The sequence below is a fragment of the Culicoides brevitarsis genome, chromosome 1 (assembly GCF_036172545.1).
Source record: "Culicoides brevitarsis isolate CSIRO-B50_1 chromosome 1, AGI_CSIRO_Cbre_v1, whole genome shotgun sequence".
Lineage (NCBI taxonomy): Eukaryota > Metazoa > Arthropoda > Insecta > Diptera > Ceratopogonidae > Culicoides > Culicoides brevitarsis.
In genome coordinates, this window is record NC_087085.1 from 25982959 (window position 1) to 25997101 (window position 14143).

At 32.3% G+C, this 14143-nt stretch overlaps 1 protein-coding gene across 2 annotated transcripts in view; it reads left to right on the forward strand.

The window, feature by feature from the left end:
* Positions 1–14143, forward strand: part of LOC134827074 (protein eva-1-like) — a 93870-nt gene that overhangs the window by 50516 nt on the left and 29211 nt on the right. For both annotated transcript variants that reach the window (XM_063839609.1, XM_063839610.1), the window contains exons 2-3: positions 11131–11250; positions 12534–12670. In XM_063839609.1, the coding sequence (XP_063695679.1) occupies positions 11131–11250; positions 12534–12670 (257 nt within the window). The remainder of the gene's footprint in view (positions 1–11130; positions 11251–12533; positions 12671–14143) is intronic.

Below are 14143 nucleotides of genomic sequence, written 5' to 3' on the forward strand. Positions count from 1 at the left end.
AAAAATATAAAAGTAGAAAAAATACCCAAGAAGCATCCTCATCTGGATTCTTGGAATGCTCAATGCAATATCCTGTTTATTGGAAAATGTATCTGAAGGCGAACTTAGCTTACTTTACATGCAAACCAGAGGAGGGCAAGAAAATAAAAGATATACCAGAGAAAAAAAATACATATAATGATCGTAAAATTTTTCTATTTTTTTCTTTGTTCCTTTTATTTATAGGATGTGTGGAAAATGGCTCGAAAAGTTATGTTCGTGAGGAATTTTACAAACACGAGTGTAGTAAAAACGACAAACATTTAATGGGAGAAGTTTCTTTCAATTTTTTTTCTCTCGCATTAGAAAACTCCGTGTGCATTTTTCTGATGATCTTCAATCCTTTTCAACCGGCAATTTTGTCAAGTCATCACATGACACAATTAAGGTTCTATTCTCTAAGCCACTCATAAATCGGGTAAAGAAAAAATATGTTGAGGCAGTCACTGGCAGGCCAAGAAATTTCTTAAATATTGTCACGTACGTCGAATATGTAGGTCGGGACTTTCAATGCATGCTTGTTAAAAGAGGGAGACTAGAGAGATAGAAAATCACAAGACAATGTCATTTTTATTGTCATCTTCCGACTAAAATTCATAAAAAATCGCATTTTTAGGCTGTGGCTTCCGTATTTCGTATATTTTTTCAAACTCTAACTCGAATATTGTTTCAGCAATTTTTTTAAGTTTTATGCAATATATAGTAGCTTGAGAAAGAAGACGACGACGGAAAACACTTATAAATATATCATTATTATTCGTGGAGATATATTCAATGTTAGATCTTCCTGGCCTCCGGCAATTTATTTCAAAAATTTTATGCAATGGAAAGTTTTTGTCTTTTTTTTCTCTGAACTCTCGTGTCTGTGCATGGCATTATATTTTTCGTATAAAATATGTCTTTAGAATATTTTCTCGCTTTTTTTATTATTATAATGCTCCCCATTTGTCTGTGTGTCCTTTGATATTGGCATTTATTTCTTTTTTATTGCCATCTCTTATTATTACTTTCTTCTTTCTCGCATATTTTTTGCGTTTTGTCAGGCAAGCAGACCTCCTCACACACATTTGACTTTTATCCTACTTGAAATATGATAATTTCCTTTGTGTGTCGCGCTGTTTGTTATTATTTTATGTCATATTATCATTGCTCCTCTTCGTCTTTTTTTTTTCTTCTTGAACGACACCTTTTAAACGCGAACCCCAAAAAAAACTTTTCGCGAAGTATGAGATGAAAATTGAAACAAAAGACAAGTTTGCTCCTTCTACTCTCAATAATAAAAAAAATAATGCGGGGTGCCATTTCTCGATGTCGCAAAAACCATTTTGATCGCATTTTTCATGCCATCTCCGAGACAACATTTTGACATGCAACAAGACGATTTTTCATGTTAATGCGGCAAAAAAACATGAAAATAAAGATAATAAAATTGAATCATTGCTCAATCACAATAAAAGTGATTCAATTGAATTTAAGTGCCAAGCAATTTAAATGCGCGAAAAGCTGTTTGATTGACAACTTAATATCTAATCGAGTTTTTTGACATGGGAACGGGAGAGATTGTCTTGTCTAAGTGATGATGATTATTCATGAAGGAGTCAATGTCCGTTAATGTCTGCCAAAATTGGCTTAAATCTGTGAGCTTGTAATGCATACCACAAACTCTCGGGCATTCACATGCAAATTTTCGGACAAAATCAAAATATATAAACTATATTGCGGACAAGCAACCAGTGCATGAGTTAGAGAGAGACAGAAAGATGCTTGGTGGTTTTATTTTAGGTAACAATTGTATTGATTTTATTATTATAATAAATTTTAGATGCAATCATGTTTAAAGCCACACTGCTAACGAATGCTTTCTATCCAAAATTGTTTCAATGTTCAGTGATTTGAACGTGTATGATAAATATTTCGCTTTCCTCTGTGTTAGTGGCATACATCCTACTGACACAAAAAGGGGTCAGATTGATAACTTAAGGGTTCAGATTGAACCTTCAATGATCGTTTAATTAATTAACTTAATCCCTTTTAGAGTTGGTCGAGTTTGTTATCTTCAGACCCTAAGAGTTAATCCCTTCGAGAGGTCAATTAGATCACCTGATGCTTAAAGGATCGAACTGACTTCTTTAATGAATTAATTTTTTGGATCTAAAGACGACTAACTCCAAAGTGGATTAAGTTGATCAGAAAATTAAGAGGTCAATTTGAATTCTAAGGGGTCAACTCAGTTGAATTTTAAGAACTCAAATTGACCCCTAGGGTCTGAAATTGACCCCTAAGGTCTGAAATTGACCCCTAAGGTCTGAAATTAACCCTTGAGGTCTGAAATTGACCCCTTAGGTCTAAAATTGACCCCTAAGGTCTGAAATTGACCCCTAAGTTCTGAAATGGACCCATAAGGTCTGAAATTGACCCCTACGCTCTGAAATTGTCCCCTAAGGACTCAAATGAACCCTTTAGGACTCAAGTTTACTTCATAGAAGTCAAATTAACTCCCGAAGAGTCGAGTTGACCCTTATGTGAATTTTATGATTCCTTTCGGAGTCAAATTCATAACTTTAGGTCAATTTAACTCCTCAGACATCAATCTGATCCTCTCATCCAAACTTCACCCACTTTTCGTCCGTTAGAGGCCTGGACTATTTTTGCATTTATAGTATCGACAAAGATTAACACTCTTTATGAATAGAATACCGGGATTATTAATTTAATTTATTGTGATTGCACAAATATGCGACGACGATCGAGCACGGCGGCATAGCAAAAACCCCAAATATAGATCCGTATTGGCACACAGCATCACCAAATATCTTTATTTTATGCATATACTGAAAATATTTGATCAACTAATGCATAGATACACGTTCGCTGCAAATGAACACAGTTTGCAATGGAGAGCTGTGATTTTGGTCGAAGCAAAATTATAATTTTATACACAAAATGCTAATGATAAACAGACGTTCTGTGTTTGTCTCGGTACAATAATAACAATAATAATAATATTCATATTCAAAATTTTAGAGCGAAAAAGTGGAGCACAGTTTTATTGTCGACCGCCTACAGACATTCTGACGAATGTTAAATGCGAGTGTGGTTGTTCCATCATTATTACGATTTTAAATTGAATCACTGATTAAATTTATTGGGACAATTTATAACTTTTTGTGTACATTAATCAGAGACACTCGAGCAAGGCAAGCACTGAAGGGTATAAAAAACCCTTTTTCTTCGCATTTTACTGCAATTCGCTGTTTTTTCATGTGTCTGTCTGACATTTTTCCAATTAAAATTAACAAAAAAGGACTAACATTCCACACTTTTTCGCCTTACTGAATTTTTTATTATTTTTTTTATACAGCATTTTAAACAATACACTTCAGAAGATGACAATTATAGACCTAGATCTAAATTTGTCTGTTGTTCTCAAATTTGTATTTTTTGAAATATTTGTTCGAAAACCAAATCCCCAAATGCCTTCGAGGTATTTAATTTTATTCTTTTTTTTTTCGTGTGCTACTACACCAACAACTTCATTTGAATGTTTCCAATGAAAAAAAAACAACAGATTAGAGTTGAATGTTGAGCACACAAAAAAGGAGCAAAAAAAAACTTTTGCGAACGAATGTCTAGGAAAGTACAGAAAAAAAGGTCGAGTCATATAATGAAGATGTGAATAAGCGAGCGGGCGGGTGGGCAAGTACGCGCACACATTCCTTATCTCGGTGCTGGGCATCATATTGTCGGAATATTTAATCTCCGTGTCGAATTGGTATTAATGGGGAAGGCATGATGGTGGTTGTTAGATATCGCGCAACAATGAGCGAGAGCAAAGTGAGGCACGATAAGACGAAGATAACGATTATTATTATTATTATTTGAATAATCACAGTGTGATTACAGCTTTTGAAGAGGGATAATAATAATTTCACGGTAATTTTCTGTCACACTTACATAATATTTTAATGCGACGTAATGAGCAAGTCGCTTGCACGAATTCTTACCCAAATTCGCCGAATTAAAAGGAAAAACAAATCAACGCTATTTAAGATGGTATATTTAAGTATTTTCGTCTGCGACATCGTCTTCTTGCTATAAAACGCGAGTGCATTCACCAATTCGCAATTTAATATGCAGAAAATGTTTCGTGAGTCGTTTAACTGGGAAAACGAACGAGAAAGAGAAAAACAGGTAATTTAACTCACACAGTCGGAGATAGAAAGTTATTTTCACGTTAAAAACTATTTTCAAAGAGAAATTATAACATTAAAAGTTATTAGAAAGTAATGATTGTGAAAGAGAAAAGTTTTGCCAGCCCGGGGATTTGCTTAGTGAACTGAAATCCAACTGGTTGAAAAAGTAATCGCTTCAATACAAACATCTAATAAAATTTATAAAAGTTGAATGATTCATTGATGACTCTCGAAACACTAATTACATTTTAACGTCATTTCGCAATAAAATGAGCCGCTCTTTTAGCACACTTGAACATGAGGGTGAATCAGTCAAGTTTATATTGATATACTATGCCTATATGAAACTAACGTTAAACCATCAAATTTACGATGGATTCCGACGAGGGGGCAGGGGGTAGACGGCAATGTACGACTTCAAAAAAAATATCCTATATTAAAAATTTAAATATTTTTGTTATGAATATATCTGAAGAGTATTTAGAGTATTTTTGACCTTGAAAGCTTTTTTGTTCAATTACATATTCAACTAATTTATTTAATATTTAAACTTGAACTGATATTCAAAATTTTATTTTCAGTTTGGAGGGAGGGATCGTCTTTTAAAAATAAGTCGTAAAAAAAGGAGGGGTCTTAGCATTTTGACGGTTTCGAAAAAAGGAGGGTATGGTACAAAAATGTCATATTTTATCCGACGCCATTAATGGATGACGCCTAGCATACCTCGTAGGTAGAGCGAAGTTTACGGGTCCGCTAGTTTTAATTATAAACAAAGTAAAATTAATGATTCAACGATGGTAAAATCATATAGATTTCATTGTACAATAGAAACATTATTTTATTTTACAAAATGAATCATAAAGTATCGTATATCAAAATTATAATTATAAAAAACAAAATATCAAGAAATTCTATCCATTCCTTTGTTTCTTCGTCGAAGGTGTAAATTCCAACATTTTTAAAAAAAAAGATTTTTTTACTTATTTTTCCATCATCAAGAAAAAAACAACATTCTGACAATATTTTAATGAAAAAAAAATTCTTAACATCATAAAATAAAAAAGGCTCTAGCTGTCTCTTTTAACAATTAATAATGTTCTAGTTTTGAAAATTTACGATCAATACTCATTACAGTTGCACTCATAATTCAAACACTTAACTTTTAATGGTTATTAATTACTTCCATCCTTCCTCGATAGAAGTTTTCTTCCTGTGTTTTTGTGCCTTTCGTTCGTCTAGATTTATCGAAAACGTAACTAGAAGCGAATGAACTGTCACAATCAAAGACACGTAGTCGAACCGAACACCAAATAAACAAAACTCACGTACTAGCCAGAACCTCTTTTATGGTGCATTAAAAACATTAACAAAATTACATTATGTGCCACAATAAATTAAACATCTTTATTCCCACAATAATATTGCCACATTGTAAAAAGTATTATTTTTTCTGTCGCTACTGATGTTATTTCGGTCCTTTCAAAACAGCAGAAAAACGACACATCTACCGTGAGAGATGTTTGTAGCAAAAAAAAAACGAAGCACAACGATGATGAGTGGAAAATTTTATAACGATACTGTTATAGACACGTACTTTTCAGTTGCATGCGAATGTTGAACTGCGAGTAGTGGTGTTGTTGTTGTAAAGCAGCACATTAAATTTTATTTTCGGGAAATGGTTTATTTGAACAATGCCACGCCTAAATGGGTTTTTTCTGTTGAGGAAATTCACACAAATTTATTACCTTTTAGTATGTGTGTGTGTTTGTGGCAAAAAACTCTATTACAAATTACGGGGAACGCAAGAAACAAACAATTTTCGAATGTAGGATGGACAACAATACAAATTATTTATGTGGTTGAAGGTAGACGAATTTCGCACACATTCCTTCACTTGATTCACAGGAGATTACAGAGAGGACAGGAAAAAAACCCACAGAAAAACTGTTTCAAGCAAGTGGTTAAAAACCATTACAATTGAAATTGAAAAGTTTTTTTCTTCCTTTCAGATGTGAATCTAATGCTATTTTAAATGTTGGTTAAAAAAATACAATGCAGCAAGTTTTTTTTTGTTGGAATGTTGAAAGTGGCCTGAAAGTAGGAAAAATACCAAATAATGAATAGTTTATGGTCGGATGTAGTCCATGTTTGACCCATTCAATGGTCAAGCAATGGCGAAAGTGAACAGACGTCGCCGGTGTGCGATATGTAAATTATTGCGACCCACAAATGTCGCCCTCGAGGCAATAAATTGCGTCTCAAACAAATAAACCCAGCTCCATTCCTTAATTGCCTCCTAGCAATTTTACTCACCTGATGTAACTTTTACTGCGCTCTTGCTCGGTTAACGTGCTTTTTTCTCTCTCTTCTGCGTTTAGAAATGGTTCAAATTCCTGCGAATATTTTTTTCTGCATTCCTCTAAATGCAAAGCAGCATTCTTTGCTAGAATTTTTTTTTTCAGTGCAACGAGAGCTGAAGGATGATAAAAAAAACGTTTTTTTATAATAATTTTTAATCCAATTAAAAACTATTTCGGTCATAAAATTGTTTGTCAACATACTTTTCATATTACCAAAAGCAAAGAGAGAGAGGATCTGAATGCAGCGCCATAAACCATGTTGTTGAACTTTTTCTCTATAATGCATTTTTATTTGTTGTTGTGACGACGACAAAAGGCATTCGGTGATTGTCGACAAACTGTGTCGTCGTTTGCCGAGATTTTTTTGCATTATACAGTTTATGAAACAATATAATCCACTTATTGCGATAAAAAAAAAAAAAGTGAGGAGGAGGCTTTTGAACAATTGGGCATTTTTTGTGCATTTTTCAACTTTGGTTGTCGTAAATTTACAACTTTTTAACTGGATTTCACATTTTTTTCCCGATGAAAAATTGCTCGATTGTTGGCGCTTTCCTTTCTCCGGAAACGATATCCATTGAAGTCATTTCAAAAGTATTGCAGATTCTAACAAGTGATACATATTAATTCGGGATCATTTTAAAGGATTACTTTGGCTTGCTTTTGATCATCGACAACATTGATGTGGTTTCTTACTATTTTCTATTTTGTGATATGGTAGCACACAAACATTAAATAAAGATCAGGAACGTGGTTACTGCCAGCATGCGTCTCAACAAAATACATCAAAGTCGTTGCCTATGCGACTCTAGTCAACGTTTGACTTGGATAAATATTCACAAAAAAAAAATATGTAATCCCATCAAATAGGAAAAAAAAATAAAATATTTATATAAACACCCGGAAAAAAGGGAGCCTTTTGATATATATTTATATGGTTGTCTACAAATAGCAAAAAAAAAGAAGTCGTCGTCAAGTTCGCATCAAAAAATATGTTGTGGGTTTAAGCGTATTCGTTTCATTTTTTCGCCCACATGTATTGGAAAAGTTGTTTTTCTTTCTAAAAAAAAATATTTTTATAGTTGTTGTTCGAAAAGTAACTTACGATGGTATCGCATTTAGATTTGGTGATCGCTTTAACCACGTGGTTTAACACGGTCATATTGTTGAAACAAAAAACTTGTATGGAAAATATTTTTTTAACCACGTGGTTTTGAAACTTGAAGTCATATGACATATATTGAAAGCAATTTTCAAACCACGTAACCAAAAAAATTTTCAAACCACATGACCTGAATCACATTTAAACCACGTGACCTAAAAAATATTCTAGATCACCTGACTTTATAAATTTTTTAAAATACGTGACGTGAACAATTTAAAAAATACTTAAGAAATTGTCAAAACACGTGACCTGAAAAAATTCTAGACCACGTGACCATGTGGCAAAGCACCTGAAAAATTGTCAAACCACGTGACTTGAAATTTTTTAAACCACGTGACTTAAGAATTTTTTAAATCACCTGACTTTCTGGTTATCCCAAAGTCAACCCAAATTTTTTTCTTCGAAATGCGGAAAAAAACCAACCAGACAATCCACACCACATTTCATTCTTGAGACTTGTGTGGGTTTTTCTTACAAATGGCTGTCCTTTATTATTTGAGGTAAAACTTTTTTTCTAGCATCATTTGAATTTCATGACTTTTCTCTTTAATGGAACAAAATTCCTCTTTTTTTCCTCTACAAATACTGCATGGCATAACTCTTCTTTTGCCTCAACGTTTGTGCAAAAAAAACATTACTGCGTCCTTGTAACAACTTTCTATTTATGATGATGATGATGATGATTGTAAAAAAGCAATGGGATATCGAATGGAATATTTCTTCCGGATAAATACGTCATCACATATGTCTCTAATAATGCAAAAGCAGGAAAAAATAAAATGAATAAATAAAATTGCCATGTCTCCACAGTAAACTGCAAATAGGACTTTATTCTATTGGCACCGAGTCAAATAAAGCATTTGGAGTTTTGACGATTTTCCTCCTTTTTTTATTTTTTGCTGATCCACATATGTGGCAATTTACACTCACTTGTTATGCCGTCCAAAAAGTTGCGCAACAATATTTACGAACTGTTAAAAGCTTCATAAATTCATTCATCAATACACCATGGAGACATCTACCAAGATGAAGCACTCTGTTGATGACCATGTTGCAGTACATCACAAAATAACGAGGAATGCACAAGAGCCAAAAATTCTCATTTTAAATAACAAAACAACAATTTTCAAAGACGAAGGCATTTTTCGTATATAATTTGTGAAATATTTTATGTTTTGCGGCCGACAAAATGCACATATTGCATTTTCCTCTCATGTAACTCTACAGATGTTACATTTGTGTATTTTCCTTAAAAAATATGTATTTTCTTTCCATTTTTCCTTGTTTTTTTTCCCCTGCAAATTTTCTACAATAAAATTATTTTAAATTGTGGGAATAGTTTCATGTGGAATAATTGACTCAATTAGGACAACATTCCATTTTTTTTTTGTTCTCTCATTCACTTTTACAGTCTTTGTCAAAGCACAGAGACCATTCAAAGTGAAAAAAACAGAAGTTTAGTCTGTCAATAGCCGCATCTGGAACTTTACCATGCAGAATTAAGATGTTTACTTAAACATTCATTCAATATTGACATAGAAAAGAGTGCACTAAGAAAATGTGCAATCAAAGAATTTATTACTGCTTTTAAGGACTTTTCTTTTTTTTATTGAAACGCTTTTTGAAAAAAAAAGAGAGAAAAAGTTAGAAAGTGAAGATTATACAGAAAAACAACACTTTATCATGATTTGTCAAGTGTTTTCATTGTTTTGAACACACTAAACTTTAAACTATTTCGTGTGTGTGCGGAAAATGTTTGAGATATTTTACAAATTGCAATTAATCTGAAACTGGGACATTTTTCGGCTTTAAATACTTTGCGAGATTTTCGTGAAAGGCACAAGGAAAAGTTTTCAAAATTGATTATTTAAACACAACTTTCTATTAAATATGTATTTAGTTGTCAGTATTTACCCAGTGGAACGAAATTAATTTTTTTCAGGGCCTGAGGTTTCAATGCCCTCCAATTTTTCATAGGAAATTTTCCAAAATTTTTAATTTTTTTAATTTATATTTTTTGTAGGTATTTATTTTTTTAATTTAAAAAAAATATTTTGAACAAAAAAAAATAATTTTTTGTAAAATTATTTTTGCCAAATAATTTAATTTTTACCAAAGGATTTTTTCGAACAAATATTTTTTTTTAGAAAATTAAAAAAATAAAAATTTTCTTTGACAAAGAACTACAAAAAGTGTATTTTTCGGCCTCTGTGGGTTTAAAACAAGGTCCCTTAAATTTTAATAATTTTTTTTAAATTTCTATTTCTATCATAAATTCAAAAAAAAAACAAAATTTTTTAAAATTTTTCTTATAAAAATTCGGATAATTTTCATAGAAAAAACTACAAGGGTTCCAAAAAGGCCTTTTTAAAACCTTTAGGTCCTTGTGAAAAATTCCATTGCGTTCCACTGGATATGTGTGTTTGTGCAAATGCAGTTTTCTACAAGTAATGGAACCCAATTAAACGAGAAAACCAGAGAAAATAACAAACTTTATGTGGGTTTTTTGCCACAAACCAACCTAGTTAATTTTCAATAATTGTTTGAATATATTTTGTCGTACTTTTTTTTATTTTTGCAGCATGTTGCCAAACGTTGGACAATCCATTTAAAATATTTTAATGCAATAAAATAACATATTTCATCACTTGTTCCATTCCATGTCCTTTTCAATCCATTTATCGGGCTTTTCAAATGTCAATAATGTTATCAAACTTAATCTTTCAATTAAAACTTGGTGTACGAGTCGCTGTACGGAATATATTCGATATCAGGCCAATTCATCTTCTGCATCAAATTCTAATGTTTGTTCGGAGCAAATTTATGGATGCACTTTCCATGCAATCAAGTTCTACGTCAACTGTAATTAATATGCGGTTCGCTACGAGTAGCTATTACAATTTTAAAGCAAAATTGCGAAACTTTTGATTTTTACAGTTCATTTAAAGACAATAACATGCAATTGTTACTTATGTATGCAAATCAATCGATATAAAATATGGGATACAATTAAACTTGTGAGAGTGTGTGTGTGTTTTTAACACCCGTCAGTTAAAATTCAAAAATATCTTGTTGAAAGTTGTACGGGTTAACATCTGTCTGGAAAGTTTTGATGGCTTCTCTCACTCAAACGATGAATATTAATTTTCCGAGTTTTATGTAAACATTAAAAGGAGCTGAGAGCAAACACTTTTAAAACGAGCAAACATTTGCGTTTGAAACTAATTGAGTTTTGGAGACTCGGACACATTCCTGTATTTGCATTCGCTTTTTGCATTATTTAATATTTTAAACAAATTTTACGTCAAATCCGCAAAATGCAAAATAGAATTTCACTAACAACATCATTTCCTCCACTCTTTTTTCATTACAGCTCTGTTATCGGCAACATTAAAAACTTATCAGCGTGCTGGTTGTGACAACGAGTACATCACACTAAATTGTCCTCGTGGCACGAGTATATCAATTGAATTAGCACAATATGGAAGTGAGGGTAAGTTTATGTGACAACTTTTTTTTTCGACAACGCCATATTTTATGCCATCATCGGGATAGTTTTTTTTGTATTTGCAACAACGACTGTGTATTTTGCGGGGAAATTAGATTGACAAAAGCAATTTATGGAATAACAAACCGAGTATTGTGGGACATTGTGTTGCATATACATTTTAAATTCAATTTTTCAATTTCACGAGTTCATAAATGTTGGCTTCATTTTTTTGAGGGTGATGCCAATTGGGATGTTGTTACACGATGGATTGCGTGACGTCTTCTGAAAATGAAAAAAATAACAGGGTCGAAGGTTAAGTTCAGTCAATAGTCAATTTCATGCTTTTACTCGAAAACAAATTAAAAGTAATTGACTTTTTGCCTTAAGTCAAAATTAAAAACTTATATAAGATCTTTTCTCAAGTTAAAGCTTTTGGACTAATATATTTTTTAGTAAAAAAAAACATTTTAAAACTTTAAAGTTTACAAAAACAATTCCACCAAAAAAAATTTTATAAAAAAATAATACTTTTACTTTAGTTTGAAGAAGATTCTCAAAATTTTGATATTTTAAGTTATTTTTGAAAAAAAAATTAATGACAAAAATCATTCTTATTGCCAAAATTAAATTTCCTCAAATCAAAATCGTTCATCAAAATCTTGAAAAAAGACTTATTCTCCTGTTTTTCAACAATTTTTAATGTAATTATGTCTCAAAAATACCCTAAAGTCTCCGAAATATGCTTTAAATTAATCTACTTGTTTGCGAGCCTTTAAATACACAAAAAAAAAATATTTTCTTTTGAAAATAAATTTTAAGTTAAACTTTATTGTAAATTAACTTTAAAAAGTGCTTGTACACTGGATTTTCAATTTTTTTCAAAAACCCCAAAAAAATTGTTTCTTCATCCAAAAGCTTTAATTTAAGCCCGTTCCCGATTTGTCAGCTTAATTTTGAAAAATTGACGACAGCTCTATTATTAAGTAAAAGAATCGTAGAATTTGAAATTCAAAACTGATAAACTTAAAAAAAATAGAGAAAGCTTTAACTTCCAATTCTGTCCTTAAAAACAAAAACCTGTTTTACTTTCCATAAAATATTCACAAAAATATCAATTTTTAGTCCGCGAAATGTAAAACTTTTCCCACTTGAACCTGCTTCAGCAGAAACTTTATCATCGTTCGTCATAACAATAACAAAGTGTTGATTGTTGTTGATGGTGATGGCTATGATGATGATGATGATGACGCTGATGTCGCTGACACACATTATATATTTATTTGCAGACAATACCAATCAACATCTTTGTCCGGCACCAACATCAGCGGCACCCGCAACAAATGCAATATCTGACGTAGTTCATAGCGGCACACAAGTGGAGATTAAACCGCCAGAAACATGCTCGTGGCCACAAGCTTTACAAGTAAGTACCGCCCATTAGAAATTTTGAATGAAAAATTGAATTTAGTTGAAATTGGCGTTTTTCGCATTCAATGGCAAACAAAAGCCATTTACCAAAGACAAAGCATTGACAACACCTTTGATTTATCTGCAGATTGACGTGTGTCATAAAAAAACGTTGTAAAATTGTCCTAATAACGCATTCAAATGTGATAAATTTGTAGCTAGACCGATATTTTTTTCTAGGTTATTTTTCTACATTAGACAGAAATTCAATATATGCCGACAAAAAGTTCCATATCACGTATCTTATTGAAAATATTGTCACTGCCATTCCAGGACATATCGAGCGACAAGCTGTGTGTGCTTTTAACAATTGAATGAATTTTTAGCTCACACTGCTGCTGATGCTGCCTGTCCGTTCAAACATATTGAACACCTTTCCAATGGGTATTTCACCCTTTTTTTATTATCGAGTCTGCTTTTGTTCAAGATCTATGGGACACGTGTGTGTATTTAAAAGACTTGCCATAGTGAAAAAAGGTGTTTTATTTTAAAATAATATCGATATGATGCTGCCTGCCACATAAAGAGAGAGAGAAAAAAAGATAAGGTCCAAACTGTATCTCAATGTAATAAAATAGTGCGGAATATCTGTCACTAGATCAGAGCTGAATAAAACTATAAAAGAGAAAACGAGAAGAAAAAAAATCTGGGTGGTGGTAGTGGTGATGGTGTGTCGTCGTCGGTGAAAAGATAAAAGCAAGATAAATCACACACTCAATGAATATTATCCTCAATGTTCAATTTAATTCTGTGTTAATTTTTCTGCATAATTAATTCGGATATACGCCACTTGGCACCGCTTGCACGATGATGGGCAGCTATACGTGCTGTATGTTCTACTGTGTTAAAAAGCCATTTAAAGCTGTCCTACTGAACTTTTTTTTCTCTGCCACATTCTTTTTAAATGCACGAAAAAAAAAACATTCCAATGGACATCCATCGTCACTACGTTTAATGAATGAACTATTTTTAGTCTTCTTCTGCTACGAACAGGATGATATTTTATCCTCGGCACCTACCTACTTTTTTTTCCTCATCCGACAATTTTAGATTTCACACACAAATACACTCTGAATTTTTATATTGGCATACACACGCAACATCAAGAGAGTGCATAATGCATTCATTTCACTTGAATATTTAGTGAAAATTGTCAGAAAATTAATGCAGCAGATGTTCGAATGTTTCGATGATTTTCACAGAAAAAAAAAATACACACAGAAAAAAGCTCACATTGCACATTTTATGTGTGCCATCGCACATTCCAACTCGTACACACTGAAAAATATTTCAGCAAAGAGAAATTCGTTCGTTTCGTTTCGGGCTCAAGCAGCATTGCCAATTGGATATTCATTTTATTAAGTGGGAAATTTTAAAGTATATACATATAGTTGTTTTTCATTTTGGCTCTACAATGAATGCGTGTCGT